Here is a 23,122-nt window from a genome sequence, read left to right as displayed (position 1 = left end):
CATGAAGCTTCTCTGCTGCATATATGAAAGATTGTTTTTATGAAGATTGTTTTATTTTTAACTTTTCCCCGTCTTGCTAAAAGGAAATGGAGCTTCTTTACATTTCAAATGACCGGAGATGCAATAATTGATTAAGGCTTTTAGAAACGTATGTGATCACCCTTCTTCTAGCTATTTTGTATGCAGTGACAATATTTTCGGTCTCTGTTTTCTTTCTACTCACGTGCTTTGATTGATGATGGCCATGCCATTACTTAAGCAATTCATAAATTATTTATAGTATGTGAGATATGACTTTATTATGCCTTGTTATGCATGAGTGTTTTTTGTATCATATACATAGTCATATACAATTGTATAAGACAAACTATGACAAAATATCGTTGTTTGGTTGTTTTTATGTACATCCTTAAAATAAAGTCTAGCGTTAGCACGAGCACTATACTAGTTTGGCTACAGAAATCCTCTTAATTGATCTCCTCTTCTTTTGTTTGGGCCTACAGAAATCCTCTTAATTGATCTCTTCTCTTCTTTTGTTTGGGCCTAAGGCCTTCGAATATGTATATATCCCTTTTATGAATGAAAAATAGTTAGGAGGGCTCCCCTGCCCGGCTCCCGTTCCTGTAAAAAAGAACATATGCAGCAGCCTAAGGGGTCGTTCGGCCTGGAATGGAGCCAGAAACCAATCCAGCTGATGAATTGTTACACAAATTAGTCAATCATTCCAGCTGAGAATAGTTCCAGGGCATAGATCCTAGGCAACCGAACTAGCCCTAAGGGTTTAAGTCGTTCCAAATATTTCATCATAAGCAACATGACAGAACGTGCACTTAGCCTATGTCACCACAACCCGAGCCTCTTTTTTATATGAAGGAACCTTGATCTCCTTAAAATACTCCCAACGTTGGGCTAACAAGTCTAGTAACAAAGAATAAATAAATAATAATTCGAGATTTCAACATTGGGCAGTTAGCCAGTTACAATATGTACCCACTCTGTTTCCAGCGCTACATCATTTGGATAAAAAGGAAACAACAGAACAAAACTGCATGCGCCAAACAGAAGAGCATTTCTCTTTTCTTTCAGCTAATCTGCTGTAAACTGCCCGTGCCAAACAGTAGCCATGCATTCAGCAAAAGAGTGCCTGTAGATATTAGAGAAACCGACATCTTTATCCATGTTTCTAACCTTCGATGTTGTTCTGAGTGTTCAGACTTCAGAGCGGATACCATGGCCACTCCCAAGCAGTCAGTGTTCAGAAATCACCAGGCCAACAAAAGATAATTTGATGTACACACTTCCTAATCCCGCATATTTGCTGTGCTAGTCAAGTCACAACACTACCAGTGTCAAGCAATCATCCCAGATCCCCAGTTGATCAATCCTAATATTTCCATCCTCCGGAAAAGGAACATAGCAAACAGACAGGAAAGCTGACTGCGAGGCTGGTGCGTTAGCACTGGCACCTAAAAACCCCAGGAAGGCAGGTGCCTCTCATCTTGGTGCAAGGAGTCCTTTGCTCCACATGCAGATGCAAAAGTTGCTTCTCACCACATGACCAATCCATATGTAGTGGCTTCTTTACCAGTAATAATCGTCTGAATTACTGTACCAACGTGAACATGATGCTCTGCTTGACTGCCACTGGCGTGGATTAAAGCGTCTGTTGCTGTAGTTCTGTTCAGGTGACCTATGCATGCTCCTTGAACTAGATACTCTCCTCCTAGCATTTCTTAGATCCTCTTCAAAGTTGTACTCTTGACGCTGCAAAATCCAAACAGGACAGGGTTCAAAACAAATTTCATTTATCTAGGAAGCGATGAAAATAAAGCAAAAAGCATAAGACTGATATTGAGACTGTAATAAGTTTGAAATAATTGTCATCAATACGTGATAAGTAACAAAAGTAAAGTCTCAAATAACCATGGATGATAAATCTTTTGTAGACAGGAAAACCTAGTGATAGTGGAGCTGTAAAGCACAATTTGTGGTAACTAAGGTCATGGATTCAAGTACACAAAGTCCTTAAAATCAAAAGAACCGTTGCTCCCGCTAAGTATTCTACACTTTTTTTGCTATTGCTAGTCTATGTGCCCAGTAGCAATGAGAGATCCCGCAAGGGTCGACTGATTTATCCTTTACTCCTCTTATTTCCAGCAGAATGTTTACACAACAATTGTGACTTGATATAATGGACTTAAGTTATTTTCCCAAACTCTCAATATTCTCCAACCGTGTATATAATTAATTCAACACTATGCAAATCTACTGGTACTCGGTTATCATTACCTTGCCCGGGTCAGAAAGAACATTATATGCCTCCCCAATTGTTTTGAACAGATGATCCGCATCTGCATAGACTTCCTTGACAATATCCCTCCAAAATCCATCTTCAGCATTCTCGTTCCTTACTAATAATTGAGCAGCCTGCAGGCCAAAGCATTGTTAAAAGCAAGGTTCAATGTATAGAATCAATAAATAATAATCGTCAAAAGCAGTAAGGACCTTGTCTGGGTGATGTCTCAATGCAGCTTTCCGGTATGCCTTCTTAATATCTTCTGAAGAGCAGGATGGCTCCACTCCCCTGATACAGAAAAGGATAATTAGTAATTAGGTTTATCTCCACATAGTACCAGCAAAATAGAATCTGTCTCATGTCAGGATAATTCATCAGAAGTTAAGAGTGGAATATAAATGAAATAATTTTTTTCACTGTATTATGGCCTGAAACTCCGCCTATGTTGTCTCAACATAGCAGGTCCCAAGCCCTAGTAAAGGAGGGTTGTGATAGGCGTGACGAGCCAACGTTAAATCTAGCCATTCTAATGGAGATGAAACCCGAAAGAAAACCGTTGGGACGTAACCCTCTTAGCGACGCGCCATATCGGAACCCGGGTATGATGTTAAATGAGCAAGGGCCGAGTCGTCACCCCCGTGACGCGCCGTGTCGCGATCTGGGCACGGTGTCAAGAGAGCAAGGATCAGGTCGTCGCATCCTTAGTGGCGCGCTACATCGGCGCCCGGGTGTAGTGAAAAATGAGCAAGGGTCTTCAAATCTGAGTCGACGGGTGCGAAGGGTAAGGAAGCTAGTCGAACCAACTAGGATCCACTTGGGTAGTTGGAATGTAGGGTCGCTTACAGGTAAGTTAAGAGAATTAGTTGATACCGCGACTAGGAGGCGTGTAAATATATTATGCGCTCAAGAGACTAAATGGAAGGGTCAGAAAGCGAAGGAGGTGGACAATACAGGTTTCAAGCTTTAGTACACAGGGACAGTTGCGAATAGAAATGGAGTAGGAGTTTTGATTAATAAGAGCCTCAAGAATAGTGTGGTGGGAGTGAGAAGGCAAGGAGATAGGATTATCTTAGTTAAGCTTGTCATTGGTGATATGGTCTTGAACGTAATTAGTGTGTATGCCCCTCAAGTAGACCTCGACGAGAGTGCTAAGAGACAGTTCTATGAAGACTTAGATGGCCTGATTAGAGCTGTACTAGTAGTGAGAAGCTTTTTATAGGAGATCTTAATGGACATGTAGTTACTACAAGCGCAGGTTTCGAGACAGTTCATGGAGGTTTTGGGTATGGTAGTAGGAATCAGGAGGGGAAGGAAGTTCTGGACTTCGCGGTAGCTTTTGACCTGATGATAGCCAACACTTTCTTTAGAAAGAGAGAATCTCATCTAGTGACCTTCAGTAGCAGACAACGCTCTAGCCAGATTGACTTTGTCCTCACAAGAAGAAAGGACAAACGAGCATGCTTGGATTGCAAGGTGATACCAGGGGAGTGTGTTGTTTCTCAACATAAGCTTTTGGTGGCAGACTTTCGTTTTCAGGTGCGTGCCCATAGGGATAAACAAGCTAAGATTGAAAGAACAAAGTGGTGGAAACTGAAAGGAGAGACGTCAGAGGTATTCAGGGAAAGAGTTATCAAAGAGGACTCTTGGAAGGAAGAAGATGACATAAACAACATGTGGGAGAAGATGGCAACCAACATTCGAAAGGTGGCCTCAGAGGTGTGTGGAGTAACCAAAGGAAGTGGAGGCGGGGCTAAAGGTACTTGGTGGTGGAACGAGGAAGTCCAAAGGGCTATTAAGGAGAAGAAAGAATGCTATAAACGCTTATACCATGATAGGAGTGTGGACAACATAGAGAAGTAGAAGGTGGCAAAGAAGACTACAAAGCGAGCTGTAAGTGTGGCAAAGGGTAGAGCGTACGAGGATCTTTACCAACATTTGAGTACGAAGAAAGAAGAGAAGGACATTTATAGGATGGCTAGGTTCGTGAGAGAAAGACAAGGGACTTCAACCAAGTTAAGTGCATTAAGGATGAAAGGGAGCATCTCTTGGTGAAGGAGGATGAGATCCGACATCGATAGCAAGAGTATTTTGACAAATTGTTCAATGGTGAGAATACGGACACAACCTTTCACTTGGATGACTCTTTTGATGACACCAATATGCGTTTTGTGCGGAGAATCCAAGAATCTGAGGTCAGAGATGCGTTGACAATGTTTTCAAGTCGTCTAGTCAACTCTGGTCGCCATGGGACCAACCAGACGATTCGTCGCGATTAGTCGTCAACCAGAACGACTAGTCAAGTCTGGTCTGGGCAGTAGGCACACCTACCATCATTGGAGGAAGAGCTCATCTTCGTGGGCTAGGGAGGAGCAGAGGTGCAGAGCCAAGGAAGAGCTTCACCAAGAGGCGTGCTGGCTGGGGAAGAGAAGCAGAGAAGAGAGAAAGAGCAGAGCAGCAACAATCGTCACGCATAGGAGAGAAGAGAGAAAGAGCAGAGCAGCAGCAGCCGTCACGCACCGGAGAGAATGAGAGATGGGAACCCTAGAGACTTGGCCTCCTGTATATATATTACAGACCCTAGTGGGCCAAATTGGTAGCCCAACTACTCACCTGGAAGCCCAGTCAGGCAAGCCCAAAGAAGGCAGTGCCCAGCCTGGTCGTGCAGCCCCCTAGTGGGACGACTAATCGTGATTAATCGTCGACTAGTCGGACAACCAAGTTTCTAGTCGAGCTAATCGAGTCGAAGTCTCTAATCGAGGTCATGGTACCGACCAGACCGACTAATCGCGATTAATCGGACGACTTGAAAACATTGGGCGTTGAAAAGGATGAAAGGAGGTAAAGCGATGGGACCGGATGGTATCCCAATTGAGGTGTGGAGATGCCTCGGGGACAGAGCTATAGTATGGCTAACCAAGCTGTTCAACCATATTTTTTCGATCGAACAAGATGCCTGATGAGTGGAGAAATATATTGGTACCGATCTACAAGAATAAAGGGGATATTCAAAGTTGTACTAATTACCGGGGAATTAAGTTGATGAGCCATACTATGAAGCTATGGGAGAGAGTTATCAAGCATCGCTTGAGAGCAATAACTCGGGTCTCTATGAACTAATTTGGTTTCATGCCCGGAAGATCAACCATGGAAGCCATTTTCTTAATAAGACAAATGATGGAGCGGTATAGGGAGAAGGACCTACACATGATTTTTATCGACTTGGAGAAAGCTTATGATATAATACCAAGGAATGTTATGTGGTGGGCTTTGGACAAACATAAAGTCCCAACGAAGTACGTCGGGCTTATTAAGGACACGTACAACAATGTTGTGATTAGAGTTCGAACAAGTGATGGAGACACGGATGACTTCCCGACTAAGATAGGACTACATCAAGGGTCAGTTTTGAGCCCTTATTTGTTTGCCTTAGTGATGGATGAGGTCACAAGGGACATACAAGGGGACATCCCTTGGTGTATGCTTTTCGCGGACGATGTAGTGCTAGTTGATGAAAGCCGGACAGGAATGAATCAGAAACTGGAGTTATGGCGGGAAACTTTGGAGTTCAAAGGTTTTAGACTCAGTAGAACTAAAACTGAGTATATGAGATGTGACTTCGGCACTACTACTCGGGAGGAGGAAGATATTAATTTGGAAGGTCAAGTAGTGTCTACGAAGGATACATTTCGATATTTAGGATCAGTGCTACAGAGAGACGGGGATATTGATGAAGATGTTAGCCATAGAATCAAAGCAAGGTGGATGAAGTGGCGCCAAGCATCTGGTATCCTATGTGACAAAAGGGTAACACAGAAGCTAAAAGGCAAGTTTTATAGGACGACGATTAGACCTGCTATGTTGTATGGTGCAGAATGTTGGCCTACGAAATGACGACATGTTCAACAGGTAAGTGTCGCGGAAATGCGTATGTTGCGTTGGATTTGCGGTCATACAAGAAGGGATCGAGTTCAGAACGATGATATATGTGATAGATTAGGGGTAGCACCAATTGAAGAAAAGCTTGTCCAACACCGGTTGAGATGGTTTGGACATGTCCAACGGAGACCTCCAGAGGCACCGGTGCGTAGTAGAATCCTAAGCCAGGATAGTAACGTGAAGAGAGGCAGAGAAAGACCGAAGTTGACTTGGGTAGAGGCAATAAAAGGAGACTTAAAATGATGGAATATATCCAAAGACTTAGCCTTAGATAGGAGTGCTTGGAAGACAGCTATTCACGTGCCTGAACCTTGATGACTTATGCTGGGTTTCAACTCTAGCCTACCCCAACTTGTTTGGGACTTAAAGGCTTTGTTGTTGTTGTTGTTGTTGTACTGTATTATGGCCTGACTATCTCACAACACAATAATTCTCTCAAACATTTCTGAGATACTAAATAAAGTTCTAAGCAACTAGTGCTTTTTTTTAAAACGCAGGAGAGCTGCGTTTCATTGTATTACAGAGATGAAGGGGGGGGGGCAGCAGGATCCTCACTCATACGGAGACCAAATATGAGTGAGGCAATTACACAGCCTTATGGTTTAAACACACATGACAATATGACTCGACCTTAGCTCAAAAAAACCTAGTCTGCAAGTGCGAGACCTAACCCCTGTAATTTTCTCGCCCCCGCCATGCACCAGAGGCTGTGCTCATTCTTCAGCTCACTCCAAATCATGTTAAGCAACTAGTGCAATTACCACTGCATCTCAAAAAAATGCAATTACCAATGTTTCCCATTCACTAAGCAACTTTATTGGTAGAAAACTATTATGCTAGCACCACTCACTTGATTGCTTTAGACGACAAAATGGGTGATTAAAGCAATTGACAAGAGGCCAAGAGGGTTTCTGTGGAAAGGTCAGGAGCAGGCCAATGGTGGTAATTGGAAGAAAGTCCGATGCCCATTGCAGTATGGTGGCCTGGGCATTCATAACCTTGAGTCTTTGAGCTAGGCTCTACGAATTAGATGGTTGCGGGCATAAAAAAACTGATCGTTCACGACCTTGGGTAGGATTACCTATTCAAGTGCCGCAAATTGCCAGAGCCCTTTTTGACGTAGCTGTTGATTATATTTTGAGCAGCAGAGAATCTATAAAGTTCTGGAAAGATCGTTGGCTACAAGGAAGGACCCTGGCTGAGATTGCACCCAACCTGTATAATTCGGTTCCAAAGAGGGTAGTAAAGACTAGGACAGTTGCACAGGCCCTTGTCAATCGTGGTTGGGTTGCAGACATAAGAGGTGCTCTATCTGTTCAAGTCCTGGTTGAATATTTGCAGGTTAGGGACTTGGTGGATGGGCTGATTCTGCAGCAAGATACCCCTGATCAATTTCGCTGGAAGTTCACACAATCCGGTTCCTACTCCAGCAAGTCAGCATATGCTGCCTTTTTTTTGGGAACCATCAAATTTTCTCCCTGGCAAAGAATTTGGAAGAGTTGGACTCCTCTAAAATGCAAATTTTTCATTTGGCTAGCCATCAACAACCAGTGTTGGATAACGGACCGTCTGGCCAAACGCGGCTTACCCCACCCATCGGGTTGCCCCTTCTGTGATCAAGGAGTCAATTCAACATATCCTGGTTTCCTGTGTATTCATTAGACAGGTCTGGAGTCTGGTCCTGAATAGGCTAGGCCTCCTGCTACTCGGACTGATGTGACTCGTTTTTCCAAATGGTGGTGCCAAGCAATCAAGGGGTTTGATAAAAAGATGAGGAAAGGGCTGAATTCTTTAATTATCTTGGTCGCTTGGGAAATTTGGAAGCATCGCACCGCTTGTGTGTTTGAAGGAGCCCTTCCAGATGTCCAGTTGGTGCTTCAAGCTGTAACTAATGAGGGTGTTCTTTGGTGCATGGCAGGAGCCTCTGCTCTAAAGCAGATGCTTCTTCAGCTAAGCACAGAGATAGGAGTGGTGTTTTAGTGTACTGAGGTGTGAGTGTGGGTTTGGGAGTTTCTCTCCCTTGTTGTTGTAGACACTTGCCTCTCCGAACTTTTATCTCTTCTTAATGAAATTCTCTTGCATTGTTCAAGAAAAAAAAAAGTACCACTCTTATACTGAAAAGTAAGAGTCGCAATTGCTGCAAACTCAAGATATTCTATGTTGTTATCTCAGAATATTGAATTTAAAGCACTCTACACAGTACCAAATAATGATATTTTTCTGCCAGTTTCATTACATTTATTGTGAAACCAATGTTATTGCAACACACATATGGAAGAGGGTAGTTCCTTAAAGAGCTACTAAGTAAAGTGTATTTTGTACTAGTATCCATATAATAAGCAATGCTATTTTTATTGTCTGGGTCAGTAAAATTTATAACGAAAGGTGAAAATTAAATGCACGGATAAGCAGTAACTGCTTTCATGGAATACAAACATTCAGGTTAACCAGGCACAAACTGGGGCAAGAAAATCATACTGAAGGAACAAAAAGGTAAAACCAATTTGGAAAACTTACAAGATTAAATACAAATTCAGGGGGGTATCGTTTTTTGCTTCATCCTCTATGGATGAAAGCCTCGCATGTGCTTGCTTGAGATCTTTGTGCTTGTTGAAAGCTTTTGGTGATATTCCAGACACATGGACTTTCTTTTCAAGAAGAGAGATTAGCTTCCTTACATCATTAGCAGCTTGGTCATAATCCCTTATCATCTCGTATAAGGTGGCTCGTCTTGAAATTGCCTGAAATAGGTACATCACGTAAGGTCTGAAAATAGCCATGTAAGGCTTAAAAGTTAAAAGAGTTTGCATGTCTCTCGGCGTTGGGAAATGGATCATTTCAAAATGAAATGCTTATTATATAAAATAAAGAGCTGCAGCAGTATACCTTGGGATAATTTGTATCAAGAACCATGGCAAGTGAACAATCTGCTATTGCATCAGTAACTTGACCGAGTGCTTGATACGCAGCTGCGCGATTGCAAAAACAGACAGCTGAAAATGGGCGTGATTCACTATTGCATGCCAAAGCTGCTGAATACTGTTTGACAGCATCTGAATATCTACCAGCTTGAAATGATTCATTTCCAGCAGCCTAATGATTAGAAGGTAACAACAGATAAGTGATGCTAGTTCTGTCATCCGTATAAATGAAAATCAAAAGGGGAATTTATATTTTGCTGCTGCAAAGCATTAGGGTTTGCTAAACCATGCATCATGGATTTGCGATCATGTGGTCACATGTCAGCGAAAAAGGAGATGGAAATCCTGTTATCAACTAGATGGAGTGGCAAATCTCAATTTTCAAGGTCATCTAATTTCAGGCTTATTCTGTGGTTTTGTACTAAACATTAAGAATAGATGGATATTTAGCTATATGAATTTTTCTGTTTTTATTAAGCAGCGTGCACTTTCTAGCACCAGTACATCCTATGCTCAAAAGAAGAAGAGCAGCATGAAAGCTCAGCATTTTCCCATTTTTAGAGCCAAACTAAACAGTCAAGGTAACTTGGGACATTATAGTACATTTAAAGAGAACAATCATTTGGAAACTATTTCTTTCCTCGAATTTGTGGGAGAGCTGCACATCACCACATTAAAAAGAGTACACAAACACGCACATCACTGGCTCATATCATCACTAGAAACTTATGCAACATGCCCACAAAGAGATGCCATATGCTAGGGTATTTTTCAATGTTCGCCTAAACGGCCTAAACGGCCGATTAAACGGCCACTAAACGGTAAACGGTGGTAAACTGTTTTGTTTAGGGGGTAAACGGTTGACCGTTTAAACGGTCAAAAAACGGGAAAAAAAGGTCTAAACGGTCTAAACGGCCTAAACGGAACGGAGATAAACAGTATTAAACGGGCTAAACGGCTATTTAGGCGAACACGAGGTAAATCTAGTTCAGTTTTGTATGGATAAATTTGTATACTTAAGTTTATTATATTTATAAATGTGTACACTTGATATGTTACATGCATAAATATCTATATTTGGTTCTTTTCACATGCATAAATATATATACATACCAAAATAATTGATTTTTACTCGGATAAATATGTATAAATGCTAGAATACTTGATTTTTTACATGCACATATATATGTATTTTTTTTTTAAAGTACAAAACCATTTAGACCGTTTAACTTCGTTTAAACACCGTGTAAACAGCCTAAACGCTAAACGAAGGGCGACCGTGTAAAGACCGTTTACCGTTTAGGAAAACATTGGTATTTTTAGATCTACCACATGCTAGTTCTTAATCTCCATGAGAAGATAAATGTTGGAACACACATGGACATCAAAAGGAGAGCAAATAATAGCATATAATTACATAAAATGGGAAGTATTAGTGTTAGAGGAGTCAAGAGCCTATTGGGCCTTAGCCCGTTAGGGTTAATTAGTCGCTTGCTTAGGAGTCAAGTAAATCTCTCTATATAATGAGAGGAGATGTATCAATCTAAGAAAGCAAGAGATTAGAAGGAAATCCCTTCTCTCTTGCCGGCCGTGGGCGAAGCCCCGCGGCCGGCCTCCCCCAGCGCCCTTGCAGCTCCAGCCTCCCTCATGTGAACAGTAACCGCGGGTACTGTAGCTCCGCCGCCTCTCCCCCTCAATCCTAGCAACCACATAACATCTGGTATCAGAGACCATGGCTGGATCCTACGCCGCTGTGCCCTTCTCCACACCGCTCGGCGCACATCCCTGGGCTGCGCCGGCCCTGTTCTCCGCAGCGCTGCCGGACGGATCCTACGCCGCCGTGCCCTTCTCCACACCGCTCGACGCACATCCCTGGGCTGCGCCGGCCCTGTTCTCCGCAGCGCCGCCGGCCGGATCCTACGTCGCCGTGCCCATCTCCACGCCGCTCGGCACACATCCTTGGGCTACGCTGGCCCTGTTCTCCGCAGCTCCGCCCGTGTTCACCACCGCCACAGCCACTGTGGCGCCCTTGCCTGCGCAGCAGCCTGCACCTTCCACAGGCGCCTTCGGTGAGTGGATGGCGACCTTCGACCACCTGCAGCGCCAGATGGACGTCCTCGCGACCCTCGTCCATAACATTGGCGCACAGCCAGCGTCGGTGCCCTCATCCGCGGGCGCGCAGTCGGCGGGCCTCGTCCTCGGCGTGCCGGTGCCTCCATTCACAGGTGCACGGCCGGGAGATCAGATCGCCACTGCGGCAGCAACCGTGCAAGTGGCGCTTGCGCAGAAGAGTGATTGTCAGTCTGCGACGGTGCAATTACAGGCTGCAGCACGCGGCCTCCTAGCGCGGCGCCGACTGCAGGAGATGCGCCGGCAGATGCATGAGGCGGCCTTGACGGCGATCGACCTCGGCAAGGGGGGGCACGACCTCGCCCCGTCGAACGGCCAACAACAACCGCGCCGACCCGTTGCTGTCTCCAGGCGCGAGCATGGTGCTGTTCCCGCAGGCGGCGCACTCCAGTTCTATGGGAGTGATGATAGAAGAAGCGCACTCCTCTTTGTCACCGGCGGAGACGCACTGCCTAGCGCTGCCGCGTTTCGCTGTCGGCCGCCACGAGGTCGTCTCCGTTGGTCGCTGTTGCGATTGATTCCAGACAGCCGTACCCATGCAACCCTCTCGTTTCGATGGTCTCCATGGGATCCAGGCGGCTACATGAGCCTGTCCAGCACGCGGAGGGTGTCCGCCGCATCTTCAGGATTCAAGAATAAAGAGTCGAGTTTATTTGAAATAAGCCGAGATGTAAAAGGCTTGTTCTTAGGTGTTCAGTTTGTGTCTAGTGAAGCCATAGTTAGCATCATTGTTAGGTCGCAGCTCGAGGACGAGCTGCATGTCCGGGTGGGGAGTAGTGTTAGAGGAGTCAAGAGCCTATTGGGCCTTAGCCCGTTAGGGTTAATTAGTCGCTTGCTTAGGAGTCAAGTAAATCTCTCTATATAATGAGAGGAGATGTATCAATCTAAGAAAGCAAGAGATTAGAAGGAAATCCCTTCTCTCTTGCCGGCCGTGGGCGAAGCCCCGCGGCCGGCCTCCCCCAGCGCCCTTGCAGCTCCAGCCTCCCTCATGTGAACAGTAACCGCGGGTACTGTAGCTCCGCCGCCTCTCCCCCTCAATCCTAGCAACCACATAACAATTAGATATGACAAAAATACATCACCAAATTTCTGCCACTGCTACTCAGTAAGAGGACCAAAGATGCAACAAGAGAGATTTTAAAGCATACCTTAAGGGAAAGTAGTTCTCTTATAGTCGCTGACAATGATGAGAATTTTTCTTGATATGTGCTCACGTCACTGTGAGTTGCACCATTCAGAAGTCATACATAACAATTCACTAGACCAGCATGAACTGCCAAAACAAAGGAAATTCAAAAAACATGACAAATTTACCTTTCTTTGACAGGTGTGACTTGCTCATGTTTCTTTAACAATTCAAGAGCCTCATCAAGCTTGCCTGAAAGGAAATAAGACTTGCAAATGAGGTAGGGCTGCCAATACCTTCCAGAGAACTGCGTCTGTTCAGAGACTCTGGAATTCTTTGGTTCTCCATTGTCTTTGAATAAAACTGAATTTCTTTCAGTCGGATTTACAGACTCCTGACATAGTTGAATCACTTCTTCATATCTTCGTAGCTGTTCAGTGCAGCGATGACATTAGTAGCAAGAAATAAATATATGACAAAAAAAGGACATTCCCTGAACATTTGTTAGTATAGATGCTCTTGTAATTCATTGAAGTATAGGCGCTCTTAATAATTCATGGAATGAACCAAAAGAGAAAGAAATACAAACCATCAGCAATGCCTCTGCTTTCATCTCCTTGAGGCTGTCTGAATGTGGACATATGTGCAATGCATTGGAGATCAATTCTAAGGCTTTTGTTGCTTCAGGAGATGTTCTTTTCTCAAGAAGTTCCTTGCACTGGGATACCCAATCGGTCACTCTCTGCAGAAGTAATAAAAGCACATGAGTGTGGTAGAATGATAAACCTCATTTGTGGAGAAAAATCGACCTTAAATGAAACAGAGACTAAGTAATAATGAAACAGAACACATATCTAAATATAACCAAGAATAGATTATATGAAGTGTTAAAGCACAAACTAATAGCAATCAGGAAACAATTTTAATTTGGGCCCATGCTCCATGGAAAACTTTGCAATCTGTACCACCCTTTTAGGAATAAAATGTCGGTGAAAATTCAAATAATGCTAGCACAAACTAAATCTGAAATATGGAACTTGAAAGTTACTTTTAAACAAGAATCTGTGTGTATTTCGTGCCTGAATCAAACCAATCCGCTTGATTGCACCAAAATATTGGTTTATACTAGATATACATACCTCCAAACCAAGAGAAATAAATCTAGGCATGGTACAGGATAACTCCATAAGTTGTCTAGTGGAAAAAATGGGCAGCTTTGCTGAGCCCATAGATCACAGCAAAAGTTTCTAGTTCGAAAAAAAAATGTATAGAAATTGTGGGGAATCCAATTAGGATGTTTCTAAAAACATCCAGGTCAAATTGAATGCAAAGTATAATGGGAAATCAAGTGCCGCTGCACTAACATGATCACACAAACAAGTATTTGTATCATGTTTCTGAATAACTTACAACAAATCCAGGGGTCATGAATGCAACCATGCATACAAAGATAATTTGATTACGCTGAAGAATTCAATATCCGTCATGCTCCTAAGTCAGCTTTACGCATTGCACAGCATCTTAAAACAAATGAATAACAAAACCCAAATGATTTTGTTAGACACTATTGAGAATTTGTTAGACACTATTGAGAATTCAAGGCTACATGATAACATATGCCATAGTCTGTAGAATGTATTCTTGGATTTTGTGGATCGTGGAGTGAACTCCGTTGCTAAAGCGTAATGCAAAATATTTAATTTTTCCTACTGCAATGAGCATTGTGGAGCCTGTTACAGAAGTAATAGCTGCCCTTTCTAGTATGCCCGTACAAGGCAACTACAGGTACAAAGATAGCAAACAGGCCTGCTACCTGACGGGTTAGCCTGGATCAAGTATAACCCCAGGTCCTAGGTGTCCTTATGGGAGTGAATTTAAACATGCATGGGTAAAAAAACACCCCTCATCGGCTGTTTTTTTTTAGTGAAAAATACAGCAGGGGAGGCCCCCACTGTGAGATTTTATTAAAAAGCAAAAGCCAGAAACTGTACAGAGGAGAAAGAACAACAAAAACAAAAACCACCCAAGAGGCTGAGGGAGCCACTGGTCAGCTAAGAACTAAGAAAATGAGTCTATACAAAGGAGGAAAACATAGCGCTTGTCTTCAGACATTCTAAGAGCTTGAAGTCTAGCCTCATCCAAAAAGGAGCATTTCCAGGAGGAGAAAGAGGGTCGTCCTCTGTCAAATATAAAGTTATTTCGCTGCTTCCATATGTGCCAGGCAGCAATGATGAAGATCTCCATAAAGAAGGGGTTTTGATATTGCTGTTTCGACTGCATCATCATTTGGAAGAAATCACTTTGAAAGTTCCAGTGCATATTCAAGTGTTGCCAGCAGGCCTGACTGAATGGACAGCTGAAGAAGAGGTGGAAAGCAGTTTCCTCAACATTCTGATTGCAGAGAATACAGTTATAGTTATTGCCCTCCAACTTGTGTTTTTTCCTTTTAAGAAGGTTCCTTGTGTTTAGCCTATCCATAATCAGGAGCCAGGAGAAGACTTTAAGTTTGTTACTGCATTTTGAGTCCCAGATCCACAGAAAGGAGCGGGGGGGCTGAACATTTCTGTAGGGGAAATTGTAGAATTTAGAAGATGTATAGCTGCTGCTTCCCCAAATATAGTGCCAAGAGTCTTTTGTATCTTGTTGAACCTGTATAGATTGAATGTAATATTGCATTCTTTGATATTCTTGATAAGCTTGTTCGGACAGAGGAAGGTGGAATTGTGACTGGAGGTTGTTGTTTGAAAGGAACTGCAACACAGAAATCTTCTTGTTTTTGGCAAAAGAGAAAAGTCTTGGAAACTTGCTCTGCATGACATTGTCATTCCAAAGATCTGACCAGAAAAGAACAGTAGATCCATCCCCGAGTTTGCAATTAGCGATTCGTCTGAAGAGATCACAAGTTTCAGGATATCCTTCCACCAAAAAGACCCTTTATCCATAGTTGCATGAGGGATGTCACCATTGGAGTAGTGAGCATGCCAAACAAGCTTGACCCAAGGAATCTCTTTCCTGTTGTAGAATTTGTCTAGGTGTTTAAGGAGTAGAGCAGAGTTTTGGCTTCTAAGATTGATGATACCAAGCCCTCCCTTTCTTTTTGGCTTGCTGCATTTTTTCCAAGCCACCAGAGGTTTCATTTTGGCATTGCTGTCAGAGCCTCTCCAAAGACAGTGTCTTCTTGCTCTGTCAATGTATTATATAACTGAAATAAGCAGCTGAAGAGTGCACATGGCATAGGTAGGAAGAGAGGACAGGACTGAGTTCACTAGCTCTAGTCTTCCAGCATGGGAGAGAAAATTAGAAGTGGCTGTAAGTCTTCTTTCAACTTTGTTCATGATGAATCCAAAGTGCTCCACTCTCGGCTTGGTGGTGCCCATTGGCAATCCAAGGTATGTGAAGGGGAGGGATTCCAGTTTGCATCCAAAAACCCCAGCCAACTGATGAGCTTTCTCAGGAGAGAGATTTAGAGTCACCAAACAAGACTTTTTATAGTTAACCCGAAGTCCAGATGACTGTGAGAAAGATTCCAGCAATCCTTTTAGAGTGAAAAGTTCCATTTGGGAAGCTTTCATGATAAGAATGGTGTCGTCTGCATACTGGATAATAGGATACTGAGCTGTTTCATAGGAGGGGATAGGGAGATCAAACAGTCCTTCACTGTGACCTTTGTTAATAATGCACTGAAGGAGATCAGCAGCCAAAACGAAGAGAAGGGGAGAAAGCGGATCTCCCTGTCTCACTCCACGTCTGCATTGGAAGTGTTTTCCAGGGACTCCATTAAGAAGGATGGAAGAGGTTCCTGAATCAAGAATTCGTTGGATCAGTCACACCAAGTATCATCAAAGCCTAGCTGTTTCATCTTTTGTGAAATCAAGCTTGAGAATAATGATTTCTTTCTTGGATTGTTGACACTGATGAATATACTCATAGGTCCACGCCAAGCAGTCCTAGACTGTCCTGGATTTGATGAAGCCATACTGGTTGGTATGAATGAGTGATGTGATCTTGCCTTGGAGCCTATTGGCTAGGAGCTTTGTGATAATTTGAGGACACAGTTTAGAAGTGAGATGGGCCTGAAATCATTTACTGAGACAAGGTTGTTTGTCTTGGGAATCAGAGTGATGAAGGAATTGTTTATAGATTGCAAATCCAGGGTTCCATTGAAGAAGTCAAAGCAGAGGCTGTAGAAATCTCCTTTAATTGTTTCCCAGCAACTTTTGATGAAGTATCCATTAAAACCATCTGGGCCTGGTGCTTTATCAGCAGGCATTTGTTTGACTATATTATTAATCTCCTCAATTGTGAAGGGTCTGGATAGCTGCCTTAGGTTGTTGTTGGACTGGACCAGTTGACTTAAGTTGTATAGCATGTCAGGGCTAGTGGTGCACCCCATTCTTTGTTTGTATTCCTCAAGAAGCAGAGCAGCTTTTTCATTGTGATCACACACAGATCTTCCATCTTCAGTTTCAAGGGAAGTGATGGTATTTATCCTGTACCTTTCGGTTGCAGCAGCATGAAAAAATTGTGTACTTTCATCTCCAAATTTAGTCCATCTAATAGTGTATCTTTTCTTACAATAATCTTCTTGGTGCTTAAGGAGCTTGAGGATGTGGTTCTTCAAAATCTTCCTAAAATTGAATTCTTGAAGAAAATAAGGCCTTTGTTCTTCTAGTGTATCTAGGATCTCCAGTGTAGAATTGCAGTTTTTTATCAGGCAACTGAGGTTAGAAAGACCTTTGCTCCACTTTTTCAGGGCAGACCTTAAAAGTTTGAATTTGGCAGTGATTCTAGTAGCACTATTAGTTGCTGAGACATTGGAATTCCATACCGAATTTACCATATCAAAGAAGCCAGGATGCTCTACCCAGAAATTTTCAAACCTGAAGACATGAGCTTTGGGAATAGAAGTCCCAATTTGAATCTTGCAAGGAATGTGGTCAGAGGTGGGTCTAGCCATTGGAAGAAGCAAAGTGTTAGGGAAGTCACTTGTCCAGTTGGTCCTAAGTAATACAAGTAACCGCCTGAGTTGCTTTCAGCGAGATGCACATGGCCACAGGCATGCGTCCAGAGCACTCAGAGGCACAAGGTGGCATGTCGAGGGCAGCCGGCCATCGGGGTGTTTCTCGGCCTATGCACGAGAAGCTTCTTCTTAAGTGCCCGTGGGGGCAGTCTCTCCCCCGCAGGTCAATTCTTTTTTTACGAGTACAAAGATAGTTATATTAAAATAACTTCAGGTTACAGAACCATCAGTATACCTACTTTTCCTGATTTAAACTTATCATATTAGTCTTGGCATGAGGAAACAGATATCAAACTGAGCTGCTTACGATAGAGGTGTGCAAACAAGAAAGACACAAGAATTAACAATGCAAAAAGTGTGTGTTGCCATCAATTATTATGACGTAAAAGGTTGGTCAACTGAGAACTGATCCTTTCTATGTCGAGGGGTATATAAAGTGCCATGAAAGAATCAAATCAATACATGTATTTCACCCAAACAGATCAGTACTTCCGTCAAAGTTGCATCCTGAATTCTGATGATAAGATGCAAAGGGATATCATCACTTTTGGCAAATCAAAATGTCATATTGCGAATCAATAGATAGTCAATAACCAATTGAGGAATAATTAACCTACATCACAATAGTACCTGAAGGTGTTAAAGACAAAGATAAATTAGGTCTCCTTGCATCATTACTAATAAAGAGTACACATCGATTGAGCAGACCAGTTTAAGTTTTTAGTCATTCTTTTCATAACCTAATTCAGAGTTTTCCATGCTTGATTGTGCCAAATTATAGTTCCGAGCTAATCTCGACCATCTTCTTCAGATAGCACCAAGTGTTCTGCTAACCAGTCCTTATACACCAAGGAAAGCAAAAGCTTACACATGTGGTTCTGTGGAGCATAGTATTTTTCAAAAATAGTGAATAATCTTGGGAACTAAATAAATAGGTATGTGTTTATATCCAGGAACAGATACATACATACTATAATTTATAAATTTTAGAACATAGAAATATCAATTTAAATATGTACAAAATATGGAATGTAAAAGTTAGATATAGTGAACAGGTGCATTTAAGGTCAGCCCTAGCAAAAAAAAAGACAAAAATACCTTGACTCTTTCCAAACCATCAGAAGCCTCAGCGAATATTTTAGGGTCAGAGCTCCCAGTGTTACTGTTCAAACAGGACATGTAACTCGTTGATGCATCTTCAAGATCGCCCAATGCAAGCTGGCAACTGCAATTAAAGACGATAAAAAAAATCAACCTAATAGACATTTAAGGATGCAATAAAACAATAAAGAAAGAGAAAAATATGTGCAACTGAAGCTGCAGAATCAATAATCTCTGCCAAGTCCTCAAATATAACACAAGTGAAGTAAACATATTCCCAGTAGAATACATTTCTGTCCATTTCAAATATAACATGGTTATTCAAGCTGAAATATCAAATGAAACATGTACCTACGATTTCGCAACTAAGCATATGGTTGAAAACATTGATAAGCTATCATGGCGTGTTACATATAAAAGCAGCACATTCCACCAGTGGGAACATAACAGAATGTTCTTAGACGTACTATGCTTGCAGTCACTGAACTCACCATACTTACATGTTTAAAAGAATACTAATACATATTTAACAAATAAAAGAAAAGGTTGAATTGAGGATAAAAAAGTCTTACTTGGCAGCTCTAACTTTAGCTTTAAGAAAGGTGGGGTCAATTGATGTAGCAGTCAAACAATCATGAAGCGCCTCCCGCATCATGCCAAGTGACATTCTTGTAGCTGCACGGTTGCTGTAACACAGCATCAATGCACGGGAACAATGTCCAGAAACGCCATAGTGGGTAACAGAGTTTATTCCACGGGTATAATAATCCTCCGCAGTAGCAAAGTGCCCATTTGCATAGGCTTTATTTCCACTGGAACAAATGAAACAACAGGCTATGTTATAGGAAATTGTGTGTAATATCACTAATCACATGAGTTAATACAAACTTATATACAAGTCATGAAAATTGAGATATTAAGATAGCATTAACAGTGTTCACACAAACCTAGTACGCCAGGTTTCACAAGTCTCCAAGGCCGCAGAAGTAGAAGAATCTCTTGATGATTGCTTTTTCACTGAGTCTTCATTTTTACTTGTTTCACCAAAAAACCGCATGCCCTTAGTATCTTGTGAAGATTTTGGCTGTTCAAAAGAGCCGATAGTAGAAGGTTTCGATGCCAGACTGCCCTTTCTTCTTAACTTCCTTCTTGTGTTATGTCTTTGTGCTGCTGCAGAGATTTGTGGAGAGGATGACACACCAAATCTAAAGTTCAGCCCACTGAAATTTGATGAGCTTGATTGAAAAGCAGCAGCCTCAACAAAATCATGGGGAGTTCTGTAGGTATTCTCATTACAGTCTTGCCCAATATTAGTGAAAGAATGTTGTGATGCATTACTTCGATCTCCTTCAAAACTAGAAAAGCTGCTACCAAAATTGCTCGCAGATGCATCTAGTTTCGGTCCTCTACCTTGATCTCCAGACATCAGTAGGTCTGCATCAATAACCAAGTGCTCAGTTGCAGAAACTACATCATCTTCAGCACAACTGGTGTTCAAGTCCGAGATAACACTATCACCTATGTGAACAGGCTGATATGCCTCTGTTGGCACATGTTCAGCTTCTGCAGGATACGGCGAACAATCCATTGGTGAATAGTCGCCTGCTAAATCTGATGCTTCTCCATTGGTACAGGCTTCCTTAGAAACAACCTGATGGAGCTGAGCATGTTGCTTTAGCCTAGTTGGCCTTTTATTTTTCATTTTGCCTTTATGTGCTTCCCTTTTGTCCTTGTATGCAGATTTTATACTGTCTAAACCAAATAAGGTCTCTCTGGAATACCCAGGCAAATCCTGTTTGACAGAAAAATTATCATCTGGAGCAGTTTCTGTTTCTGCATTCATTGTCCCAAAACTGAAAGCAGGAACTGCATTCTCAAAAGTAGAGGAACTACATGAATTATTCAAATTTGTAAATGGGTATGACTCCTGAACTTTGGTTTGGGGAACCGCCCCATATCCTGAAGTTGCCTCTGCTTTGCTTTGAAAACAAAATTCAGGAGTTGTGGGATCATTCGATTTACTTGCAGTCTGGGCAGAACAAAAGCTAGAAACATTACATCCAAATACAAATACTTCTGGTGGTTTAGTAGCAGTTTCATCTTTCCTACTATGATATGGAACTCCGCATCCTATATTTAACTTTGTCATCTTCTCTGGGAGAGCACCTGCACACTCCACTGTACCACGAGCTGAACTACAGGTATCAGTATTATCATCATTGACAAAATTGCCACCGTCATCCATGGCTATGCTTGCAGAGTGCGAAACAGAGCTTCGGGTTTCATTTCTTTCAAATAAAAAGGTCTGCGGTGGACATTTAGAATTATCACTTTCCAAGCTCTGTGACATGACTCCGTCTCCTGCATTCAAATCTGATATCTTCTCTGGAGGCAAACAGTAAGTGCCATTAGCTGAATTAGAAGTGTTGCTATTTGCTGTAGAGAAAAAATCACTGCTTGAACTAGAAGTGTTGCTATTTGCAGAGAAGAATTCACTGCTCCTATCTGATGTGCTGCCGGTTTCCTTCCCAAATACAGCGCCTGGGACTCCTCCACTTCCAAATGTAAACACTTTGGGTTGATAACCACTTTTCATCTCATTCAAGGGCATGTCACTTCCTATACTCAACCGTGTTATCTTTTCCGGAAGCACATCTACATCATCCACACCTTTAGCAACAGTGGACGAACTGGTATTGGCACCAGAGTCGACATTGTTTATATTACCCACATGACCACTTACTGCGGTACTTCGAAACATGAAAGCTTCTGTTGCTCCATTAGTACGATCGATCCCCCCACCCCTGGAAGGTGCTTGACTGCCTATATTGAACTGCATCGACTTCCCAGCCACAGCTTTTGCATCAGTGCCATGAACTGAACTAGGATCATCTGAATGTGCAACAGGGGCAGCTGTGTTCTTACAGTCAGCAAAACTCCCAGCTCCATTACCTCCAAACACAAATGCTTGTGGCACACCATTAGCACTATCCCTCTTCTCACTTTGCAAGGGTTCTCTGTGGCCTAGATTCAATTGTGTAAGCTTCTCCTGGAGCAAATTAGTTTCCTTGTTATTAGAAAACAAACCAGATATATCAACACCAAATGCCGAACTTCCATCCTTTCGATCCCTTCCCTGACCAAGACCATTGCCAGCCTCACCCGACGTCCACAGGTTCAGCTTCTCCATCTTATCAGGGAGCTTTGATGAAGCAGACAATCCCTCGTCAAACCGAGGCAGGCTCTCCCTCACACTCCCAAACACGAAGGGCGCCTCAGTGGGTGAAGCTACCTCCACTGCTGGCTCCGAAGGCGGCTGTCTCACTGCCGAAGCAGAACCAAACACAAAGCCTCCGGTCTGTCCATCCGTACCGCCGCCGCCGCCACCAAACGGGTTCCATGTTCCGGATGAGGCCTGCGGCGCGCGGGATTGGGAGGAGGCGGGCGCGTGGCGCCGCTTGGCCAAGCGCGGCGCGCGGCGTGAAGACGGCGTCGCTCCAGCGGAGGGCCCGGCGCCCGGTGGCGCGAGGCCAAGCCCTAGGCCCGGGTTCGCCATGGAAGCCGCGGCGGCGGCGGCGGCGGGGAGCTCGGAGCCGCTAGGGTTTTGGCGCGGCGAGGCGGGCGCTACCGCCGGTGGCATCCCCCGCGTCGGCGGAGCAGCGGCCGGCGGCGGCGCCGGGCTCTGGAAGGCTGGGAATGGCCGAATGGGGCGGGGCGCGTGTGATCGATTGATTCCACACGGGCACACGGCGGTTTGGTTGGTTGGCCGATTTCGGAATTCGTAGTTGGGTTGGGGAAATGCCTTTCGTAGTGGTAGATAGCATGCGGACGGATATCACCAATATTATATTTATTTTCATATTTCTATCTAGATTTGGATTCGAATACGGATAGTGTCAACTATGTCGGATAGGATACGATTGGATATCGACATCATAAATATGCGATTTGAGTATTCGAATACGGATACGGTATCGGATGTTAGATATCCGGACTCAGATACGGACAGATCTCAACCCCTCTAAGCGGATTCGGTTTCGAATACGGTCGGAAAATATCCGTACCGTTTTCATCCCTAGTGGTAGATGCCGATTTTGAGTTCGGATACGGATGGGTCTGTCGCACGTTCAAATTTCAAAGAGTTCCGACCTGTTTTTCCCATGTAGAAGAAGTGATCCTTAAGGGTCGGCAAAATACCCAATACCTAATTTTCGAACCCAAATTATCTGAACCCAGACCCGAAGTACCTGAACCCGAATTACCCAATTATCAGCCTGTTTGGTTGGCTGGTTCGTGAAGAAATACTGCTGGCTGGTTTGTGTGAGAGAAAAATATTGTTTCGGCTAGAAATTTACGATCGTTTACGACAAGTCACAGCCAAACGAACAGGCTACATAATTTCAGATAGTGATTATAAAAACCCGAAATTAGTTTGGATAATTCGGGTAATGTTTTCCGGTACCTGAACTACCCGAATTACTCGAAATATCTCAAATATTTGTTCTTCTATTCCTAATATGAAGACATGAGGTAGTTCAATGCCATATAAATATATTATTTGGTATGAATTAATGTAGATTTATGCTAACTTG

The 23,122-nt window shown here is 43.1% G+C and overlaps 1 protein-coding gene across 2 annotated transcripts; it reads right to left on the bottom strand.

Annotated features, from left to right (window-relative positions):
- Positions 1-846: 846 nt before the first annotated feature.
- Positions 847-22,306, bottom strand: LOC136513120 (uncharacterized). Of its 2 annotated transcripts, XM_066507112.1 has the most exons (11): positions 19,478-22,306; positions 19,103-19,342; positions 18,528-18,654; positions 12,999-13,151; positions 12,598-12,839; positions 12,432-12,501; positions 9,119-9,325; positions 8,750-8,973; positions 2,506-2,584; positions 2,290-2,427; positions 847-1,764 (listed from the first exon to the last, which is right to left on the bottom strand). In XM_066507112.1, exons 1-11 carry the CDS (start codon positions 22,168-22,170, stop codon positions 1,582-1,584), a joined length of 4,356 nt encoding a protein of 1,451 aa, XP_066363209.1. In that variant the 5' UTR covers positions 22,171-22,306; the 3' UTR covers positions 847-1,581. The 2 variants fall into 2 exon arrangements, with proteins under 2 accessions (XP_066363209.1, XP_066363210.1); XM_066507113.1 differs by lacking the exons at positions 847-1,764; positions 2,290-2,427; positions 2,506-2,584; positions 8,750-8,973; positions 9,119-9,325 and adding an exon at positions 12,186-12,323.
- Between the last annotated feature and the right edge of the window lie 816 nt (positions 22,307-23,122).

This window comes from Miscanthus floridulus, chromosome 16 (assembly GCF_019320115.1).
Source record: "Miscanthus floridulus cultivar M001 chromosome 16, ASM1932011v1, whole genome shotgun sequence".
Lineage (NCBI taxonomy): Eukaryota > Viridiplantae > Streptophyta > Magnoliopsida > Poales > Poaceae > Miscanthus > Miscanthus floridulus.
The sequence above is the reverse complement of the archived record's forward strand: the minus strand, read 5'-3'. Positions and strand labels throughout refer to the sequence as shown.